A 24,436-nucleotide genomic window follows, 5' to 3' on the forward strand; every position below is an offset into this window, starting at 1 on the left:
TTCATTGGGTGCTGAATATCAGGCTAAAAAATGTGAATTTGATTTCACAAACAATGGGAAGCTGTTGAAGAATTTCTGACTATGAAAGTGACATTTCCAAAGCTGTGCTCCTGTATAATTAACCTACCTTCAGTGTAAAGCACTAAGGTAAGTTAAAGAAAAGAAACAACCAGGGAGACTATTTGTGAAAGACCAAAACCAGACCAAACCTGTTGCCATTGAATCAATTCCGACTCATAGAAACCCTATAGGACAGAGTAGAACTGCCCCATAGGATTTCTAAGGAGCAGCTGGTGGATTCAATCTGCTGACCTTTTGGTTAGCAGCCAAACTCTTAACGACTGCACCACCAGGGCTCTGTGAAGGATCTGGGAGTGGATAATCAAAATGTAAATGAAGCCAGGACAGACCATTGAAGGTGAAAGAGATCTTGGTATCTATGGGAATGAGACCAACTTGGTGGGAACATCCACCCACATGAGACAGAGAGAGAGAGTACTAAGGGCTGTACTAGAATTGGGCAGGATGTTACCTAAAGCAACTAAAAGCAGATATACCAAGGGACATAGTTATTATTCAAGGAAAAGAGTGAGAACTAGAGGAGTCACCTTGAGTATTGGATCCAATGAAAGGGCCAGATGTGGTCAGGAAAAGTTTAGGAAGTTGTGTGTGTAATGGGCAGGGTCAAAATGGATCAAGGTGTAGGCCATGGCCAATATAAGGGTGCTGGGTGCTGCCACATAGAGTAGGGCAGGTCACCTGCCAATTTAAAGGAATAGAAAAGAATTTGGAATGAATATTCAGTTCAGCTTTACAGGACTGGTCAATTTAGTGACAGAGCTCTAATTTGAACCTTGACCTCTAGATTTTAGGCTTTTCTAAATATATTTATGGATATATTTATTCCAAGAGTAGGGATCAACTTGATGGCAATAGGTTTTGGATTTTTAAAAAAATATTGTATACTTATATACCATCCACACGAGTTGAAATGGTAAAGTGAAAAGTAAAAAATAACAGAATTGGAAGCTAGACCAGAATTGGTCTATTACAATATAGTACAAAAGAATCAGAAATATTTCAAACAAATACCAGGAGTTGATGATCTTCTTCAACCTGGGAGCCGGTAACTGTGCTATTAATCCCATGGACATCGCTGGCAATCTGAAAATTCAATCCTTTTTCCTCGTAAATCTGCCACTTGGGTGGTTTTAAATTTTTTAATTTCAAAAGCAAACTCTACTCCATCTCCTAGCAATTCATAAACATAATAAGCAATAGTACACCAGGACAGAATCCCATTAAGTTTTATTAAAAGCACATCCATCCAATGTTTCCTAACCATCAACTAAGTGCCAAACATTGTTCTAGGCTGTGGATACAGAGAAAAATAAAATACCATCTGTGTTTTTTTTCCTCAGGCTGCTAAACAAAAGGTTGGCCCTTCAAATCCACCAGCCACTCCTTGGAAACCCTATGGGGTAGTTCTACTCTGTCCTTTAGGGGGTCACTGTGAGTCAGAATTAACTTGATGCAACGGGTTTTCAAGAAACCTACAGTCTATTAGTAAAGAAAGACAAGCAAACAGATTTTTATAGTAGATGTTGTAACTGTGGTGTGTACTGGGTTTATGTGTGAAGCAGAACTCATTCTAAGGCAAGGGAGTAGGTGGGGAGGTGGTAATGGTGATGAGGGTTGTGATAGTTAAGGTTATGTATCAATTTGTCTAGACCATGATTCTCACTGATTTAGCATTTATGTAATGATGTAGTTTGGCAGTTATGCAATAATGTAGTCATCCTCCATGATGTGATCTGGTGTGATCAGCCAATCAGTTATAAGGGGAGTTTCCTCGGGGATGTGGCCTGCATCCAATATATATATGGATGTTTTGGCAAAGCTCACTTTCTTGCTGTGGATCCTGCATCTAGTTTGCCATTCTCTGACCTCCGGTTCTTGGGACTTGGGTTCATTGGCCCCTGCAGCTATGGAATCAGGAGATGCCTGTAGCCTGATGCTTGACCCACAGACCCACAGACTTGGGACTTGCCAGCCTCTACAACTGTGTGAGCCATTTCCTTGAGATAAATCTTTCTCTCTCTATGTATATGCTTCGCTGTTTTTGCTACTCTAGAGAATCCCAGCCTAAGCCAATAGTACTCACAAAAGACTTCTCTGAAGAAGGATTACAACACACAGAGGCAGGGGAAGGTACAAGATTAGGGCATCTGGGTTTTCTGGGTGGAAAGAGGAAGTAGCCTGGAGGTATTGATCTGAGCTACACTTAGGGGCACATTTCTAATACTTGCATATGGTTGGAGCTATCACTATGACACTTCAATTGGGCTTGGGTTTTACCCATTTCATGTAGATTTTATTTCTTTAGTATAATCTATATTTATTTTGTTTTTTTCCCCCTCCCTTGAAATGCAATCAAGATTTTTTTTTTTCACTCTTGCTTAACTTTCATGAGCACCAAATAGTGTTTATTACAATGGATACATGTAATAAATCCAGGAACAATAAAACAATATTTCACTAAAATAGAAATCTATGAAATAGGTCATTAAAAAAGGGTGAGAGTACTTATTTATTTATTGTCTTAGTTGAAATTAACCCAAAGAAAAGCTAATGTAATTGAAGCAATAAAAGACTGGTAGGTCTATAAGTTTTCTTCAGGAATGTTTTCAAAGAATGAAAGCCTTTTCATATAAATAAAAGTGTTCATTAGCATGCGCCCGTGGGAAAAAAAATAAAACCTCAGACTAGTTTCCATTTTCATAAGAATTCATCCTGAAGTGAATTCTCAGCATCTTGGTACTGCTTTATTGACAAATAAATTAAGGTACTTAATTTTGTTTGCCAATATTCCCACATATACATCTTTGTTCAGAACCCACAGGTTCTGTTAAATGAATTAATGCCCTGTGGCTTTAGACAGAAAAAAACCAAAACCAAACCTGTTGCCATAGAGTGGATTCTGACTCCTAGCAACCCTATAGGACAGAGTAGAACTGCCCCATAGGATTTCCAAGGAGCACCTGGTAGATTCAAACTGCCAATCTTTTGGTTAACAGCTATAGCTCTTAACCACTACACTACCAGTGTTTCCTTTAGGTAGAAAGCAATCTCAAAAGAAGGACATCTTTTCTCAAATTCAGTTACAGACTCTTGAGACTTATATGGAAGAGCTTCAGCTATGAAAAAGAAAAAATCAGCCATTTGCATCTAAAAATGTTTACAGCATCAAGATAGACTATACAAGGTCTGATTCTAATATTTTCACTTCCTTAGATATAATTATAAAAGATAAGCACTGATTCTTACTTTCAACATAGTCAGCTCTGTGTTTCCCTCAATGTCTCCTGACACTCTCCTCGATTTATGGAGTTAATTACATTCTACAAATCTTAGCTTCTAAGACCTCAAGATCCTTAGCTGCTAAGATCCACGAGTGAAATCATTTTTGAACTATGAGTACTGTGATAATATATCTAGGATTCTGTAGCAGGGCCATGATTTCAAATATTCTTGTGTGCGAATATAAATTTACATATCAGAATGTAAATTTATTTGTAAATGTGGGTCACACTGTGTTCTGATTTTTGGTTCTAATAACATGATCCCTGTAGACAAACATTAAAACTTTGAAATGAAGTGTGTTTTAAAAAAGTTCTCATTTTTAAAACTCCAGTTAATCTTTTAAATAAACTTTGCTACTCACTAAATAAATATGTCTATACACATATAAGTTAATTAGTTATATATATATTTATATACATATGTAATCAAAATAAATTCTGCAACCTAACGTTTTGTTGCGGTACACCCTACAAACAATAAAATAAAAGCATATTGAAAATTAGCTATCTTTTGCCAGTGATTTACTTAGCTCCCTGAGATAAGGCCAGAGATTTGGCACTCATCCAGAGTTGGAAAGACCTGTGTCCCTAAAGGGCCATCAAATTATTTCACTGGTCAGCTGGGAAAAAGGAACCAGAAGGGACTGTTTGTCAGATAGGTTGACATCTGTGGCTCAACTTAGAGGAGGAGATATTTACTTGAAGTCACAATCCTGACTATTACTGAGAGCTTAGTGTGATAATTTTACCATCTTTTCTCTTATAAATTTACAGACTTTTTGAGAGTTGAAGGTAATATTAGGATTCCAGATTAGTTTGATACTATTGATCAGAGTCCGGGAAATACTTGTTTGCCTTGGAGAACTCATGAGAGTTCTTGTTTTCTTCCATTCACTACACACACTTCTACCTCTCTTGCATCCTTTTATTTCCTTGGCCTCAGAATTCACCTTTTTGAGGCTCTTATTTATAATAAAATAAGGCCAGTCTGTGACTGAGGGCTCCTCCCTCCTTTGTTTGCCAAATTCTATTCAAAATCACCTAGAATAGGAACGGGCTCCTTCCCTATTCACTAGGAATGGCCAGGGAAAAAGTGACCCCTTTTATGCGCCCATATTGAGATTACAGCTTGGCATGGCATGACTTCTAGATCTTACTGGAAAATCAGGACAGCATTCTCAACTATCAGTTTCTGAGATTAAAGAAAACATCTGCAGAAATGCTTTAACAATTTCAGGTCTTGCAGGCACCATTTATTATGCCAGCATGGGTTAACACACTTCTGGGTCCAAATGCAGACTAAGCAACTCAGGAAAAATGTTGCTCTTACATTTCCTCCGTATTTCTTCTAGTTATATATCCTTTGGCAAATATTACAAAATTATGGCTTTATTTGATATAGAAATTCAGAGGCAGAGTAATCTGGTCCAAGACAGTGAGTCTTTAAATACAAATATTCTTCCAGACTACCATGAAGTAAGGGCATATACATTAGAATATATATCTAACATGATCCCATTGACCATAATTAAACCCTGTGCCTTAAAATAGAAGGTTCCTCAACTTATCCATTACAGAATAGCTTGCTGTCCCAACAGAATCTGGTTCTGTACATTCTTTCTAAATTTGATTTGATGAGCTCAAGCCCCCCCAAAGTATCCACTCTTTCCCTCCAAATTTATTTGAATGACCAATGTAGTTGTCCTCTAACCTCAATCTCCTATCAGGAAATATTCAGCCACTAAACAAAATAATAATGAGGTTTCTGGGAAGTATAGAACACCACTCAGTTTTTCTATTTTGGCAAGAAGAGGTTTATAACAGGGTCAGCTGCACCAGTATTGACTGCTGCCTGACAATTGCTTGTACTCCCTAATTCTCCAGTTCAGTTTATGGAGACAAAGAAATGTCTATTTGGTGATGTTTGGCAAAGGAGTGGCCAAGATTGCTCTGCAAATTTCCTGGAAGGAAGTATCTTCCGTCTGGGCTCTAATCTGGATTATTTAACTGCATTCCCAAACAGCACACACTCTTCTGGTGATCATAGCAGTCTTCATGGTTAAGCAGGAAACCTTTGAAATTGACCAAGTTCCAATTCCCACGTGCCTTCCTTGTCTGACATTTAGCTAGCACTTGCCCTTTCGTTCAGCCTCTCTGGACACGGAAGCCATGAGACTTTTGGTTGTTATTTTACCATTGGAGCCCTGGTGGTGCAGTGGTTAAGAGGTTGGCTGCTAACCAAAAGGTTGGCAGTTCAATCGACCAGCCGCTCCTTGGGAACCTTACAGGGCCATTCTACTCCGTCCTATAGGGTTGCTATGAGTTAGAATTGAGTTGACAGCAACGGGTTTGGTTTTTTTTCGGGGGTTAAAGGATGGACAGAAGGAAGGGAGCACCATTTCCTGGTAATGGTATAATTCCAAAATTAGTCTTACAAACAAAGGAGGGAGGAGACCTTGACATCACTGAATTCCCACAGCTGTTGTAGCTAGAAAATTCTGGACCCCAACCAAAAATTTCAGAATGAATCTTCTTACTCTTTGTTATTTATAAAATCAGTAGATTTCCAGACTTCTCAAAGAAGAAGAGCCTAAATACACAGTTTGAAAATAATGGGGAGAGAAAGAAGAGGAATTTTATATGTTCCTGACCAGATAGAATTGATTTTCAACAAATGACTATCTTCCTCCAGTTTATAAGTTTTAACGAAAGTAGACAGTAAGGGGACAGTAAGAGTTGTCTTCTGTCCAGAAAGCTTTCCCACCTTCTCTTATCTGATAACATTTCCTGGCCCTTGACCTCTGGCACATGACCCAGGTGTGGTCACTGACAATACCTCATTGCCTTGGCCATAGTGATTAATCTAATGGGTAAGAATATAATACAACTAGGGTCAGAGTCCTTCTGAGATTTCTTTTTTTCTTGAGCTTTTATTTAGTTTTATCTAAGAGTAAAAGCCTTTTACCACTATCACCAGCAGTGTTATTAGCACAGTACTTTATATTACCATATTTATTACTCATTTAATTTTTTTGTGTGTGTGATTTAGGTGAAAGTTTACAGAGCAAATAGTTTCTTATTAAGCAGTTAATACACGAATTATTTTGTGACATTGTTGCCGACCCTGCGCTATGTCAACACTTTTCCCTTCTCCATCCCAGGTTCCCTGTTTCCATTCCTACAATTTTCCTGTCCCTTCTTGCCTTTTCGTCTTTGCTTTTGGGCTGGTGTGCCCATAAGTCTCGTATACATGATTGAACTATGAAGCATGTCCCTCATGTGTGTTACAGTTGGCCCTATAAAAATAAGAAACATTGTGGTCGAGTCGATTTGGACTCATAGCAACCCTATAGGGCAGAGGAGAACTGCCCAATAGAGTTTCTAAGGAGTGCCCGGTGGATTCGAATGCCCACCTTTTGGTTAGCAGCTATAGCACTCAACCATTATGGCACCAGGGTTTCTGTTGGCCCTATAGGCCTGTCTAATCTCTGGCTGAATGGTGACCCTCTGGAGTGACTTCAGTACTGAGTTAAAAGAGTGTCTGGGGGCACTTAAGGCTATGTTGGCATCTCTTGCCTGGAGGGGAGATGAGAGGGTGGAGGGGGTTAGAAGCTGATGAAATAGACACGAAAAGAGAGTGGAGGGAGATGGTGGGCTGTCTCATTAGGGGGAGAGTAGTTGGGAGTGTGTACCAAGGTGTATATGGGTTTTTGTGTGAGAGACTGACTTGATTTGTAAACTTTCACTTAAAGCACAATAAAAATTATTTAAAAAAAAAAAAAAAAGGAGTGTCCAGGGGGCATACTCTGGAGGTTTCTTCAGCGGCTGTCAGACCAGCAAGGCTGGCCTTTTTTTTTTGGTGGATTTGAATTTTGTTCTACATTTTTCTCCAGCTCTGACCCGGACCCTCTACTGTGATCCCTGACAGAGCAGTTGGTGATGGTAATCAGGCACCTGCTTCTGAGATTTCTGCATAGATTTTGTGAGAAAGAAGTTGTGTTCCTTGGAGTTGGGTATAAATTCAGGTTCCTTGGTTGCAAGTACAATAAGTCAGCTTTGACTAACTTAAGCAAATGAAAAATTATTGTATTTATGAAGTATTGTAAGGTCCTGATCAATGCATAGTTTTTACATGATTGCCTTTTCAGCCTAGAGATCTCTGAAATGTCCTGTAAAAATGAGAGCCACCCTGAATTTGTACATAATAAATTAGGGCACGACCCCCAGCTGGAAGTACTGTAATATTTCTTGAGGTCTTCTCTGTAATAAATCTCTAAGCTTTGCAGAGACTCCTGGAGCAGGCCCTTATCATTGGGGGGACTTCTGAAATCAGAAAATTTTGGCTTTGGGGTACAAGGACTCTATTTTAGAAAACACAATCTCAGTGGATAAAGAGAAGAGATAACCTGACAGGTAATCTCTGAATGAGACCTAGAGATCATAAAAACAAAGACAACCCTGCTTTAGGACATACAAGTACTACCTAGGTAATGTCCCATCAATGGGAGCAAAACAAAGAGATGACTTAGGAGTCAACATGATTTTCACTGGGGCAATGAGAAGCTAGATACTTGGTACATTAATTGTGCATATTTTTAAAAAATTAAAAGTAAAAAAAAAAGAATTTAGAAGGATCCATTCCCTTTAGTATGCTGCATGAAATCTATAAGCCAGGTCTCTAATGTTCTGGTGAAAGATAAGAGCTTTCACCATATCAAATGACTTAACACTCATGCATCAACCATAGGATTTAGGCAATAAAGTCTTTTGCAAAGCAACTGTGTCTTCCTAAGCCAAAGGAAGCACAGATCCTTTTGAAATCTAACCTTAGGTTCTTGCATACTGAGGTTATCAAAAGGTGCATTTAAGCTATGAAGGGGTACAATAGGCATTTCACTGATCCCGCTACTAAATAAAGCCATAAGCACTTTAGTTGCAGGCTGTGGAAATGACGGAAGGAATCTGCCTTGGGCTGTGATTATTTGTACAAAGTAAAATCAACAAACTGCACTCAGGTAGTAAGTTTCCTGTTGTGCCAGTTTTATAATAAAAGTGTTTTTCTTTTCAGCTGAACTTTCCATTGACTTAAATCATTAATTTCCTTGGATGTAATTTAAGTATATAGTCAATGAAATAGTTTATTGTATCTGGGTAAAAGAAAACACATGCACACACACAAAAGCCCTAAACCAAAACGCTGGGAGCTTAATGTTTCATCAATTTAAATATGCTTAAAAGTGTTCCTAACATTCTGCAGCATCCCTCTGATTAGAAGAGCTGAATGGTAATCTAATAGATAGGATTACTTGGAAAACAATGAAACAAATAATGAAAAAAATTATACACTTGGGTTTAAAAAAAAAGTTCTGATTTATTTGGAAATATTTCCTTAATCTGCTTGTTAGGCTTGCATGCATTAGTTTCTAACTATAATAGAGAAGTAGCTTTATGTTAATCCAAATCACATGTCGCTTAGAACCAACCCCACCACCCCTCGCCCCCACTCCCTGGCCCTGCAGTTTGAATTGTTACAGTGAGGCTGATGTTCAGGGTAGGTGACCATGACATAACTGGTTAGATTCTGGAAGGGGATTTCTTCCCCAAAGTCGTTCACTCCCCATCTTTTATGAAATTTACCACTAGAGATTTATTTCTTGGGTCATGAAGATCTTTTGTCCATCAAGAAGAATCTACTTTTTAAGTGCAAACACCTGTGGGATGGGTGACTCTTGAAGCATTGCATTACATTTCAACTTGATCCCTAGCTGAGAGTGTATTGGATGTATGTCGGTTTTGTCCATCACTTCTCCTCCTTTCTGCTAATAGGATAGTCTTTCCCTGAAGGAAGTGCTTTCTCCTAACACAACCCTGGGCTTCTGGTGGAATCTGTCAGTCAGAACACTCTACTTCTTTATCCTTATTACCCACAGCCATGACCCAAGCTTGGCCAACCTTATTCTCCACCCCTAATCACAGGGATTTGTCCATGTCCAGGGATGGGTACCCAACCCAAGCCAGACAGTTTGTTCTTGTACTTTTTCTAACTGGAGATGGTGGGAAAATGCTTTCTTTCCTCTCCAGAGGAGAGGTAATTAGGAGGCCAGCGCATCACTGCTTATGGGTGTGTTTCCAGTCTTTTGGAACACTCAGCTGGAGGGGATGAAGACTCAATGCAGAGGGAGGCAGAGATGAGTGACAGAATGTGTCCTGATGGTATCAGAGATGCTGACTCCATTGCACTCTAAGGCTAATGGCATGTGCCTTCTTAGTTTGTTTACACGTGCCAATAGATCCCCTTCTTCCTTAAGCAGTTATGACTGGGACATCTGTCATCTGTGACCAGCAGAGGTCTGAGAACAGAAAACAAACATTTTATAAAAGGACACAAGATAAGTAAGGGAGGGGTGGTGTTCTAGGTTCAGAGGTGTGTGTGTGTGTGTGCATGTGTGTGTGTGTGCCTGCCTTAATTGGAGTTAAAGGGTGGTCATTGTGTTTTAAAGTCACTAGCATTTTTTAGATTGTATTTTGACGTGAACAAGACGTAGGGCAAGGTGACAAAGGTTTCTGAGAATGAGAACTAATGTCACTCAGGGCCACAACGGCCTTGGCATCTCCTGGGCTATTGAATTCAGGGTGAGGCTGCCTGGGACCAGATGGGAGAGTAAGAATGCACACGCATTTGATTAAAGACCTTAGTTATAGTTACCAGTCCACTGACTCAGTTTCCCCACCAAATAAGAGAAGCAATGCATAGTCCAGAAGTGAGTCATTCTTTTGATCCATGCTTGACTTTAAAATGGCTGGCTTGATTGAAATGTGTATATGTTCGTAAACACATGAGGGGAAATTTTTTTCTATACTGGTACTTTTTTTTTTTTTTAAACAGAAAAGATGGGCAAAGAAGAAAAGATAGGATTTAATGTTTTCTTCCCAACCCCCCAACCATTAGAGTCCTAGCACCTTAAGATTATTTTAATTTTAACCTATCAACGTATCAAAAGAACAAAATCATCATTACATTGTCTTTAAACAAACAAACAAAAAAGACCCACTGCCATCTCAAGTAGATTTGGACTCATCAATCCAACTTATAGTGACCCTATAGGACAGAGTAGAACGGCCCTATAGAGTTTTTAAGGAGCACCTGGTGGATTCAAACTGCCGAACTTTTGGTTAACAGCCATAGCTCTTAACCACTATGCCACCAGGGGTTCCAAAAATTGTCATTAGAAAGTATGTAATAGTGTTTTTTGTCAAAATAAAAGTCACAAGATTCAGATATCTTGCAATAATATCTTTTTGCATCAGCTATAAAATATAGTTGGTTGACTTCAAGCTTCTCTCGAGTGAGCTGAAGATGTTTCCCCAATGTGCTCTATGGTCGTAGCTTTTTTTATGAAACCATTTTAAAAACCCGGCTATCACGCTTTACAATAGAAACCTTGAAGCACATAATATTCTCTAACGAGTTTTATTCATTAAGGTTTCATGGTGCTAAAATTAAATTCAGAAACTGTGTTATATGTTGTTTTGTTGAAAGAGAAGAAAATTGACCTTCAGCATGTGTTTCAAGGTGACTGTGTCTCATACCATTTGAACCCAGGGAAAGCGTGATTCAAAACTGAAAATCAAAACCAAACTCATATTCAGAGCTTTACCATGCAGTCAGATGCTGGGAGTGTCTCACTTTTTGTAGTCACGGCATCACCTACTTCCTCCTCCTCCATTTGTTTCCACATTGCTCCCCTTTTTCCAAAGTTACTTATGAGTAATAAAGGAAGCTTGAGTAAGAACAATGGCATGTTCCTGGCTTTACAAGAGTGGCACACATCAAAGGAAGACATTTATCCCAGGGAACCACAGTTTTGCAAGAGATCCACTGTGCAAAAACGAACTTTGATATTGATGCTACATAAAAAACCAAAAACCGAACCCGTTGCCATCAAGTCGATTCTGATTCATGGTGACCCCATGTGTCACAGAGTAGAGCTGCTCCAGAGAGCTTTCTTAGCTGTAATCTTTATGGAAGCAACCAAGCTTTTTTTCCATGGAATGGCCAATGTTTCAGCGCAAACTCTTTGTGGCACCCAGAAACCCCGTTGCTATATTGTTGTTGTGTGCGGTCAAGCAGAGGCAAAATGCAAGAATCCAATCCTTACTGCATCAGGCTGCTGCCAGCACTCTCGTGAAGGGTAAGTCGTTGCCCTGAAGTCCGACTACCCAAATATTGCTTGCACACATCTAACCTGGGGCCAGGTAATTAACATCTCTAAGTCTCTGCTTATTTTTGTGAATTCATAAATGTACTTACCTCAGAGGTTGTCAGAAAATGAAATACACGTGAAGTGTTTAGCAAAATGCCTGGCACATAGTATTAAATGTTAACTTGTATTATTGTTAATGGTGACAATCTGAGTTGTTTTATTTTGTGTCCCCCAATGTGTGTTTATAGTCCCATAGTTGGAGAAGTCTTTTTTAAAATCAAAAGCAAAGTGGCTATTAAAATTCTTGTGAATCACCCAGATTTTGTCCCCAACCAACCTTTCCTGCTTGTTTCCGGCTCATTCTGCTATTGTTTAAAACACTATTGTCTTCCCTTCCTTGTGCCTGTCTGCACTTTTAGACAAGCTTCTGGCTGCACTGGAGAGCAGAGAGCTGATCCCCGAGGGCCAAGGGCCTTCCTTCTTAGGCACTGCCCTTCCCTCTATTGCTCTCACTGCCAACAGGTTTGTGCAGCAACACTTAGCATATCTGTTTCAGTCCAGCTTTTCAGCTTCAGAGACTTTCCCTTAGCGGAAAAGTTTATTCATTCCCTGTCTCTTAAGGTAGAAAAGAATCCTGCCTGGAGCTAGCAGCTCGTGTGCTGTCTGCATTCATGCTAAATGGAGGTCAGGGCAGGCCAGCAGGGTGCTGGGCCTGGATGCAGCCGGCATTGCAGCCTCACTTTTTGCTTTGTTGCCAAGAAAACTGTATACATGATGGGCCAGTGTGTAACTGTCACATGGTAATACTGACCTCTAGGGGCTGGCTTTCCTTCACATAGAGCCTTTATCTTCTCATTGAGCTCCAGGACTGTGATGGCAGCTTCTTGCTTAGCTGTTGCCAAATCAGTTTGTAGCTTTTTCACTTTCCTTTTGTGCTTTAGTTTCTTAAAAAAAATAAGAGTTTCCGTCACTAGAGACAGATGCATCAAAGGAATAAAAGAGGCTAATAGTGTCTGAACAAACATGGCCTTTGAAGCTCAGCTTTGATGAAATGCTCCCTGTTTATCTGGATTGAGTCCTGTTTGAGGTCTGTGAATCAGAGCAAATGTGCTCCTGAGGTCGGAGCAGTTCAATCCCCAACAATAAAGCCCCATTCGCCATCACGGTATCTCTCACCCTCTCTCATCTGAATGTGAACCCTGTGGGTTAGGGCTACTTATGCTAGAGGTAATTAGAGAAGAACTCTAGGTGCCTGCTGGCATTTCCCCACTGAGGTGCTAGCGCCTTAAAGTATCTGAGTTTTTTCTTTTTCAGTTTATAAGTGGTGGTGTTGTTGCCATTGAGTTGATTCCAACTCATAGTGACCCCATGTGTGCAGAGTAGAACTGCTCCACTGAGTTTTCAAGGTCGTGACCTTTCATAAGCAGATTGCCAGGCCTGTCTTCTGAGGTGCCACTGGGTAGGTTTGAACCACCCACCTTTCAGCGAGTAGTAGAGCACTTAACTGTTTGTGCTACCCAGGGACTCCCAATATCTAAGTGGACTCACCTTAAATCGGCAGAGCCTTGATCCTGAGTCATTTTTTGCCCCTGACACCATAATGGTTTCTATTCAAATAAACTAAAGGTTTCAGATGTTACCACAAAATGCTAATATCTGAAGATGTTTACTACAGTATCTATGTAGGGAAAGTGGTCAAGGGTAAGAAGAGTTTTCGAGCAATAGAGGACAGGAAGGCCTTGCTGTAAAATAATTTGTTTTATGAGATTCTAAACCTTTGAAAGAACAACATTGGGAAGTTGTTACATAACCAAAGTATTCACTTGGAGACTTTCTGAATAGAAAGCTCCTTTTATGAATTTCAAAGAGGATTGGATTTGTCAAAATGGGATTTATCTGCAACTCTGGTGAAGCTGTCTATTGTGGAAAGGGCTGGATTTGCATTTTTGTGTGGCTTTGGTGCAGCTGCTTTTTCACTGAAGAGCTCACCTTGCCAAATCTTTGTGGGCTGGTCATTAGGAAACCCAGAAAATAAACAACTTTTATTATCCAACATAAATCTTGAGATAGGGAAAGGAATGGTTTGTGCTCGCTAGGGAAGATCCTGTTCCTCCTGGGACCCAGAAGGGAGCACCCTGGGGCAGAAATGAATTACTCCCATAAGCTGAGAGTAAAGTCAGCAAGGCTTATCAAAGATAGGATTAGATATGCCATATTTTCATGCAAATAAGACTCACGCTATACTTTTTTTTGTCAACTGTGCACTCCCCTGTGCTATTTTTGTGAGTGCACCATGTCACACTTTGTATGTGTGGGCACGTTATTCGTGAAAAATTACTGTACACAGGTTTTCCATTTTAAAGACAGATTGTCTTCTAGACCAAAAGCAAGAAGATTGGGACTCCTTTAAAGCTTAATTAATAGCATGAACATGTCTAAAAGAGAATGTGTCATTCAAAAGAGAATGGTGGCCATGGACCTTCTTTAACGGGAGTAAGAAGGGTAGAATTTGGCAGGCCTCACCCAGCACAATTCAGGTGAGAGATGTCCAGAACCAACAATGCAAGTGTCTACTCTGGGTGACACATCTACTAACCAGTTGCTGTCAAGTCGAGCTGGCTCATGGTGATCCCATGTGCATCAGAGTAGAACTGTCCTCCATAGGAATTTCAGTGGTTAGTTTTTTGGAAGTAGGTTGCCAGGACTTTGTTCTGAGGTACCTCTGGATGGGCTAGAACCTCCAAATTTATGGTTAGCAGCTGAGCATGTTGACCGTTTACATCAATCTGGGGCTAGGCACTTCTACATGTCGTTGTGTGCTGTTGAGTTGATCTGAATCATAGTGACTCTACAGGACAAAGTAGAATTGCCCCATAGGGCTTCCTGGGCTATAATCTTTATGGGAGCAGATTACTAACTAGGTCTTTGCTCCCAAGGAGCCACTGGTGGGTTTGAACCCCCAACTTTCAGTTAGTAGCTGAGTGCTTAACCATTTTGCCACCAGGGCACTTCTACTAGAGTGGTAATATTCCTTCCTTCCTTCATGTATTCTTTTTATCATTGTACTAGTAATTATGAAGCACCCCTTCAGTGTTAGGCACTGCTGCACAGGTGTTGAAACATCAAGGCCGATAAGGCCTCTACCTCCATGCCACAAAGCCCTTTTTATCTAACTCCTTTTCTTTGAGTCTACATTCACCAAAAACCTTCATGATTTGACCTGTCACATAGATTCAACACGTCTCTGGGTGGCACAAGTGGTTTGCTCTCAGCTACTAACTAAAAGCCTGGCAGTTCAAATTCTTCCAGCAGTGCCATGGAAGAAAGGCCTGGAGAACCACTTCCATAAGATTACTGCCAAGAAGGAGAGCAGTTTTATTCTGAAGCACATGGGATTGACATGAGTTGGAATCCACTCGATGGCAATGGGTAGATTCAACATGGAGATGTTCAGGGAGGGATGGAGCTGATCAAGAAATGCACATGTCTGGTATTTAATGATTGTATTTCTCAAAGTAAATTATTAAATTGGCTCTAATCGGTGAGCTGGTTAGCATCACTTGTTCATGAGGAGATGGTCCATCCTGGGCCTAATGTGATGATACCTTTGAGGCCCTATGTGGTCATCATTGACCTTTCCTGATGCTACTTCAAAACTCTTCCATGCTCAGACATTCACACCTGCCTTTTAGCACTTAGACTTTGGGGACAGAAAGTAGAAGGAAGGGCACAGAAATAAAAATTGAGGATGTAGAGGGAATGAGGGGAAGTATGGCAAGAGCGATTCAGAAGAGTGTTAATCAAATGTATCAAAAAAAAATCCCCAAAACAAAAAACATGATAATGGTCTGCATGCTGAAGTGTTAGGGTTTAAGTGTATGGATGAGTTCATTTTACACTGAAACCCATAAGATATAAGATGGATATAGGGGTGGATAGAGACATGAATAGATACGATAAATCAAAGATAGCAAAATATTAATTGTAGAATCAGGTTGTTGACTGTATGATGTTCACTATGCAATTATTTCAACTTTTTCTGTATGTATGAAATTTTCATAATATTAGGGGAAAAAGAATTGAAGATTTAGTTTCCTTACATTGCTCCCTACTCTTTATTCTTAACACCAAGTGCCAAACCAAAACCTTTGCCATGGAGCCAATTCTGACTCATAGCAACCCTACAGGACAGAGTAGAACTGGTCCATAGGGTTCCCAAGGAACAGATGGTGGATACAAATTGCCAACCTTTTGGTTAGCAGCCATAGCTCTTAAACACTGCCCACCAGGGCTCCAATTCTTAATAGCTGGTATTCAGATTCTCAAATCATGTTACAACCACTCGTATGCAGGTAAGTTTTCTTCAAAAACTTTTTTTTTTTTTCAAAGTAGGCATTGGTAGTAAATAAACAAAAGCAAAAATTATGGTGGGACTTAATGGGTGATCACTAGGAGCTGGCATGGTGTCACTCAGAAGTCTTTATCAGGTTATATTTCCTTTCTTACAGATGGCTTGGTGGGTACTGGGTAGAAACTCTGGAAAGACACAATTTCAGCAAAAGATTTAATTTCCTTTTTCATTCAAATTTCCAGACCACCTTTTGTCTTTCTCTTAAGACAATTACTGGCCTGTTTCTTATTATGTTATTACATTTGTATATTTGCCTTATCATCTTAAAGAAATTGGGGGATATTTAGTTTGGAGAAGCAATTACAGTGGGTTGTGCCAGTTGACTTTAGATATCTGACGGAGTATTCAGTGGAGAAGTTGAGTCAACAGCATTGTTTTAGAGATACCATGAAGAACAAAGTGTAGGAAACAGAAGGAGGCAGATTTTGGCACAATGTGAGAAAGCATCCCCAACAGTGATAGCTGTATCCACAAGAAGATGGAATGACTCCTGGCAAAGACCTGCCTGCTCTGGGGATGGTCAAGTGAAGACTGGATGAGGATCTTCCTGCAGGCCTATGGTAACTTCTGGGGCCCAGGTCAAGAGGTAATTGTAGGCCTGGACTACCTCCAGCTCTATTCACCTCTGGTTTCCTCCTGCCTCCCCTCTCCCCCATTCGTCCCTCGGAGGCACAGGGCATGCAAGAATGAATACCTCATAGCCTCTAACATTGGTGCGATTGTCCGCGATACTTTAAAGATAATTCTGGTATTTGTATGGAGTTGGATAAGATGACAAGAGGGCTTGTGAGTCTCTTAGAATTCAGGGATGATATGACATAAAACATACGAACTTTATCATTTAACTACAAGGGAACAAGGAGAGAGAAAATTAATTTTAAATTAAACGTTGAATAAAGGACCTACATTGGTTACTTAAGCTTTCTGTGGGGACCTTTTTGTTATTCATATAAATTTTAAAATAGTTTAAAGCCTTTCTCTTTTTTCTTTTCTCCAGACAGAACTACTCTATGCTATTAATTCATAGCTTTAATCAAGCCCTTTGGGCATTTCAAAAAATTCAATTTGCCAACATGTTTTTTATTAGTCATAGACATCAAATGATTTCAACAACGATAATATTTTCTTTATTTTGCTGGTGTTCACTAGCCAGGCAACCAAAATGTACTTGAGTCTAATGGAGTCCGTTATGGTCTCTTTGGTAACTATGAACTCACCTCTGGTGATTACTAAAAGAATAGGAAGGCTTTATAGCTTGGAGGTAAATTCCTATTACTTTCCTCTTTTCCTACTTCTCCTACAGGGTGGAATGAGGGAGGAAATCATGTATTTGTGCAATGTTTTGAAAAGGAAACATCAATCTGTATCACACTGCTGAATAGCTTGCATTATACCAAGTTAATGGGAATTAGAAATAATCAGGGACTATTTATAGAAGAGTTCCAACATGGATTTGCCAGCACTGTTTAAAATTCCTGGGTATTTCCACATACTTTGAATCATGGCCTGGGCTTTGTCATTTACCAGCCGTGAGAAATTGGGCCAGGCACATGACATTACTAAGTCTTAGATCCCATTTCATACAGCTGTTGTGGAGACCAAATAACATAAAGTATAAATGAGAGTGCCCAGTGCCCGGAGAAGCCTACGCCTGACCCATGGATTTGGGACTTCCCAGCCTCCACAGCCAAGTGAGCCATTTCCTTGATACGGTTCCTGAGTTCTGTGAGACACTGCGGCGAATTACGGAAAAACCAAAAATGAGAGGGAAGTACTGAGGGGAGGAGGAGTTGATGTTAGAGATGATGAAGTAGTACAGCAATTTGGAAAAGTTGGACATTTGGGACATCTTTAACTTCCGCCTCAGAGGAACCAGCTTTGTGCTGATCCTTATAAAAAAAATTACTCATTTACATATCTTTTCTAAAGATACCTTTGCTGCAGTTTACAGAAAATAAAATTTGTACCTAATTGAAAGTAAGACTTTTATTTTCTTACTTTTTTCTTTTAAATTAAGTTTTCTGCATGATTGCATTGATCTTCTCACTTTGTACGGGTAGACAAAACTTAATGTTCTAAAAAACAGACATGTAAATAGCCTTGATCCAATCTCCTGCCAGAGATGGCCTGATACCTAGGCAAAGTAGGTGGCTGCCTACATGGAATGAGGTGAGGAGCAGTCTGGGACCCTGCCTGTTGTTCCCTGTGGCATCTCTCCCTTGGGCTTGCCAGGGCATACCTTCCTCCAACTTCTTCTGAAATGTACCATGACCACTTCACGCTAATTCACTTAGAAAGTGTATATGTGTAACAAATACAGGGATTTTGTCTTTAGAGAGTTACTGATAAAATACTTACTAGCAAGAGTTTCGTTTGCATAATGAAGGTACAGGCAGGTTCCTAATAAACCCATTGCCGTGGAATCGATTCCAACTCGTAGTGATCCTATAGGACAGAGTAGAATTGCCCCATAGGGTTTCCAAGGAGTGGCTAGTGGTTTCAAGCTGCCAACATTTTGGTTAGCGCCTGAGCTCTTAACAACTGCGCCACCAGGGCTCCAGTTTCCTAATATCTATCATTAATAATGAAACTAGTAAAAGTAATAGGAGTGTTTGGATACAATTTGACTTAAAAAATAAATTTCACATCTCTTGTTTTATATTTGGAGCCCTGGTGGCATAGTGGTTGAAAGGTATGGCTACCAACCAAAAAGTCAGCATTTCTAATCCACCAGCCTCCTTGGAAACTCTATGGGGCAGCTGCACTTGCGTCAGACACTAGGGTCTTGTGTCAGAATTGACTCAATGGCAATGGGTTTGGGGTTTTTTTTTGGTTTGTATATATACCACCCTGAGGTAAATATTTAAAAATCCAGGGGTGGCAAATATGAAGCCCATGTATGTTCCTTGCCAGTCCACACTCCCAACAGCCTGTTGTTTGATGAAACCTAATTGCCATCCTAAGGTGCCCTGGTGGTACAATGATTAAGTGCTTGACTGCTAACTGAAAGGTTGGCAGTTTCTACAGGAGAGAGATGTGGTAGTCTGCTTCCAGTCAAGATTTACAGCCTTGGAAACCCTACAGAGCAGTTCTACGCCATCCTATAGGGTCGCTATTAGTTGGAATCGACTCCAAGGCAATGAATTTTTAAATTGCCATCCATGTTAATATCTATTTTGTAGATGAGAAAGCTGAGATACCAGAGAACTTGAGTAATAGTCATGCGGTGAGTAAGTAGCTAAACAAACCTGAATTGAGATCTTTTGGTTCCAGATGTTATTTTTCTTTTCAAAGATAACAGGAGACTTCACTAATACAATGTTGTTGTTGTTGTGTGCTGATGAGTTGATTTAGGCTCATAGTGACCCTATAGGACAGAGGGGAGATGCCCCATACAGTTTCCTAGGCTGTATGTAATCTTTTTGGGAACAGATCTCCAGGTTTTTTCTCTCAAAAAGCTGATGGTGGGTTCAAACTGCCAACCTTTCATGTAGCAGTCAAGCACTTAACCATTGTACCACCAGGGCTCCTTTCACTAATCAATAAAAAAAAAAAAATTTTTTTTTAGCACCATTAATTTTTTACTGAAAGGAAAATTTTGATAGTGTATAAGTGGCTCTAGCTAGTAGAAGTAGAAAAGCAACATAAATACTTGGTTATAAAAGAGTTGTGATGATATCCTAGGAAATAAAGATGTAGATGAGCCCAGCCAAGGGCAGTCTGGGCCAGTTGGTGCTTTGAGGCCCCTTAGTGTCTCTCACTGGAAACTCTGGCAGTGTAGTGGTTAAGAGCTATGGCTGCTAACCAAAAGGATGGCTGTTCAAATCCACCAGGCCCTCCTTGGAAGCTGTATGGGGCAGTTCTACTCTGTCCTATAGGGTCGCTATGAGTCGGAATCGACTCAAAGGCAATGGTTTAGTGTCTCTCATCAGGGGAGAAAATTCCTGAGTTGATCCTGGCAATTGTGACCATTCTGTTAAGTCATCTGAAGTGTCAGAGGGGATCAGATGAACGTTTTTTGACAAAATGCCTTGAGTTAAAGACAGATTGCAAAATGTAACTTAGACTTATTTTTTTGGGTAATGTGGATAGCTAGTTGATAGACAAACCCTTAGGCTTCTTGACAACTTTGACCAAGAGTCCTACCCCACATGACCATAGGTAGATGCTTAATGGCCTCATTGGTAGATGCTTAATGGTCAAGAGATTCAGACTTTGTAAACCATAGCTGGCATTTTTCAGTTCTTTGCAGTATTCCTTCCATTTGAGTACCAAGTCAACTTATTTTATGTTCCGACGTGCTATGGTAATACATTTTAATTCTGATTCCCACACCCAGCGGGTTTGGAGTTTCTAATAAAAAGAAAATAAAATTCCAGTAATTAAACAAACAACCTGACTTACTATGAGGCAAGAATTTACCTATAGTTGAACCAAGTGTTAGTACTTTCCCTCTAAAGGATAAATAATTATTACAGGAGGATTTTGCCAGTGGGATGTCCTGGTTTCCAAAAATGCCTGTTTAAGTGTTTATTTAAGAGAAGTTACAAATTAATATAAGATAAATAAGATGATCTTATCCTTGGGAAGAAATTCCAATGATAAAGCAGAACTTTCTAATGGTAGAGTTGTCTAAAAAATGGAATTTGCTGCCCTAAAAGACAGTAAGCTGCCTTTCACTATTATTATATTATACAAGCAGTCCATTACTGGGAATGCTTCAGAGAGAAGCTAACATTTATGGACCACCTATAATACTCCAGGCATTGTTCTGAATACTTTATATGCAATAGCTCATTTCATCTTTGTAGCAGCTGAAAAGAAGTAGGACTGTGATTAACCCCATCTTCAGATGCAAATACTGAAAAATGCAGAGATTTAAGTAACTTTTCCAAAGTCAAGTGATGAGTCACAATTCAAACCCATGCAATGTGGCTCCTGACTGCACCTTTGATAACTATGATTTGCATGCCCCAATGTTCTGTTCAGTGACCTACAGTATGGGGAGTTTGGATAAAATAGAATTGACAGTTCTGTAAGTTCATCTCTTGAAGTAAGTGGGAGTGCTATAGATATTCTGACCATAAAATCTTGAATCCATGGACTGACTCCTCAGTACGACTTAGGAAACAGAGTTTTGAACCATTTCATTCCAGTTTGAACCCCTGCTGAGAATTTACATTTCTACCCCAGATATACTGAATCAGAATCTACAGTTTAACAAGATCCCCAGGTGATTCTTATGTATAATAAATTTTGAGAACCACAGCTCTTCTAGTGGTTCTCAGAACTGGTCCTTAACCAGCAGCATTAGCTTGTTTGGGAACTTCGTAGAAATGCAAATTCTCAGCAGGGGTTCAAACTGGAATGAACTGATTCGAAGCCTTGTTAGGAAATCAGACAGAATTCCTGAATCATAGATGACACAGAATTAGATGCAATCTTAAATACCAAATAGTCCAGTCCTAGCATTTTAGAGATGTAGAAGGAATTGACTCGACGGCACTGGTTTTTTTTTTTTTTAGAAATGGCAGCAGAGAAAAGCGAAATTATTTGCGTGAAGTCATAGCTAACAAAGCTGCAAGAAGCAGAACTCAAAGCCAGTTTTGACTCAGTGTTTCTGCTATACCATGCTGCTACTTGGCATAAGACCTGAAGAGCAGTGGGATAGATATATGATTGGAACCTGGGGCAGTACCTAGGATCCCTGAAGTCTAGGGCCTCACTGTCACAAGCAGCAGGCCTTTATAGGCAACTCTCCCTTAAAGCCCTAAATCCCTGTTCACGCAGAGAGCCAGGAAGACCTGGTCTCAGGTCATTATACACAGGTACATGATGGGTTTACATTTGATAGAAAGAAAAGTCTTTAGGCAACTGAGGTCCTGCTAATTTCAAAGAAATGAGCTGAGCCAATGTCTACCAGCAATCCTGCCTTCATAAAACCAAACCCATTGCTGTCAAGTCAATTGCAACTCATAGTAAGCCTATAGGACAGAGTATAACTGCCCCATAGGATTTCCAAACCTGTAATCTTTATGAGAGCAGGCTGGCACATGCCACATCTTTCTCTCACAGAGTGGCTTGTGGGTTTGCACCACTGACCTTTCTGCTAGCAGCCAAGCACTTAACCACTGCACCATAAGGGGTCCTTCTGGCCTTTATATAGCATTAGAATATCTGTACCCAACCCAACAAACCCATTCTGAGATTAAGGGGGGCCTGTTTTGTTGTTGTTGTTGTTTATATGGAGTCCTGGTGGCACAATGGTTAGTTGCTCAGCTGCTAACCAAAAGGTCCGCAAATCCACAAGCTGCTCCTTGCAAACTCTGTGGGGGGGGGGGGGGTTCTATTCTCTTCTATAGAGTCACTATGAGTTAGACTTGACTCTACAGCTGTGGGTTTGGTCAACGGGTTTGGTTGCTTATATAGAGTCTCTGGGTGGCACAAATGGTTAAGTGCTTGACTAGTAACCAAGAGGTTACCAACTCAAACCCACCCAGAGGCACCTTGGAAGACAGTTCTGGTGATCTGCTCCTGAAAGGTCTCAGCCATTGAAAACCCCATGGAGCACAGTTCTATTCTGACACACATGGGGTCACCGTGAGTCAGCATCAATTCAATGGCAACTGGTTTGGGTTTTTTTGTTTTAGCTGTTTGCATGTTCTTTTCTTTGTGTAACCCTGAATGTCTCATCTTTCTTACCTAGTATAAATTAGTTAGGCTGTCAGCTGGGATTTTTGAGAACAAAAGAACATATAGTGCAATAAATAAGTTTTAATGTTATTGGCTGAGCATAGCACAGATCAAAACTGAGTGCTCAAGTAGGTCATGAGAAAAGAAAATGCAGCCAGTGCCTATTAAATAAAACTGAGTCTACTTTTTGCTCTTTCAATCTCAAATCATACCCGGTAAATGGAAAGAGAGAGAAGTATATTGTCACACCTAACAAAGCCTGGTAGGAAGTTGTTTTCCATCCCAATTCTCCCTGGAGACAGAAAGAGCCCAAAGTGCCAAGGCTGTATATGAAGCAATTTCGATTTTTCAGCCCCACCTTTACAGGTGTTGGTATTACTGGCAAACAGCCATAAGAAGAAATGTGGGTGGAAGAAAACAGAAGCCAGAGATGACAGAATATGCAATGATGAAAAATAATTCCCATATTTGCCTTGTGAAAATTCTGCCAAGCTCCTTTAACATGATTTCTCTGGAAGGGCTTTATAACTGGGCAGATGTATGCTTTTTTCTCTGTGCCCTGCGCTCCTGATGAACTTGCCCAGGGCTGCCTTCTGGGAGGAAGCGGACAGCCATTGGCCATCCGTGACTTCTCTGTTCAGTCATAAAGCGAAGGCATATGTTCAAGAGCTGGATAGTTTAGATCCTGAAGCACTAAGGGGTTTAAATCACCTTGGAGAGTTTTTTGGTATGGAAAAGGGAGCCTGATTAACTTACCCTTCCCAGCAACTTTTTCTCTCCTTTATATAAACCCCACTGTGTCCTGAAAGCAATAAATTTATAGGGGATACAGGCTCAGTGAATACAAGAGTCGGAATTAAAACAACTTAACAAGTGATGAATCCAAACAGGGAAAAAAACTGTCGTAAGAGGAAAAATGATGCACGTAAGCATGAAATAGCTTTGTATACTGTATAAAAGAAATTAAAAGAAAAGTAAAGTTGGAATTTTTACATGATATACATTATTTTCCCATGAAACACAATGTTTAAAAAACTGTGGCTTTGTTATTGCAGAGTTGAAACAATTTTACAGCAGAACTTTCCAAGCTTCGAATCAAATGAGCCCGATTCATATAAAAAGCATTTATTCTGTTAAAAATAAGAGATTGTATGAGTGAGCACTTTGTAAATTGTTGAGTGTCATGATATTAGTTAATATTGTTATTGATGGTATTACTTTAGAATCTTTAATCTGTATTCAGTAGAACCTCTGAGACAGTAATTGATTCTCGGCAGTGTATTGCTGAGCTCACGGTTTCGCAATAGTATCTGTAGGTTGAATACTATATAGTTGCACTTTGTCGATTCTTTAATTTTTCAATTGCCTCAATCTGATACGTGTTTGCGAACAAAAGTAGTTTTCTTGTGAGAAAAATCTCAAGTTAAGTTCCCCCTAAGAAAATCTATAATTTTCCATCAAGTTCATTGCATGTGATATTTGACAGTTAATTTGACCAAGAACATTTAAACACAAATGAAGAAATTACCAGAAATTAAAGCTTCTGACTTGGCTCCTAGCTCAAGATGGGGTTTGCCTTAAGTCTTTTACTTGAAAGGGAGAATTCATTTGAATATGAAACTAACTGGCTAATATAAATTCAAGGAGGAAGAATAAGTTAATGAAGCAGATGTTTTCTGCTTTGGGAAAGCCATAACAGTTTAGTACTACCACGCCACAGAACCAATGATACATAGTCTACATATGCTGAAATATCTACTCTTGTC

At 39.9% G+C, this 24,436-nt stretch overlaps 1 protein-coding gene across 1 annotated transcript in view; it reads right to left on the bottom strand.

The window, feature by feature from the left end:
- CCDC192 (coiled-coil domain containing 192) overlaps positions 1-24,436 on the bottom strand; it is a 206,817-nt gene that overhangs the window by 58,006 nt on the left and 124,375 nt on the right. Inside the window, exon 5 of the mRNA XM_064279700.1 lies at positions 12,378-12,510. Coding sequence (XP_064135770.1) covers positions 12,378-12,510 — 133 coding nt within the window. The remainder of the gene's footprint in view (positions 1-12,377; positions 12,511-24,436) is intronic.

The sequence above is a fragment of the Loxodonta africana genome, chromosome 2 (assembly GCF_030014295.1).
Source record: "Loxodonta africana isolate mLoxAfr1 chromosome 2, mLoxAfr1.hap2, whole genome shotgun sequence".
Classification (NCBI taxonomy): Eukaryota; Metazoa; Chordata; class Mammalia; order Proboscidea; family Elephantidae; genus Loxodonta; species Loxodonta africana.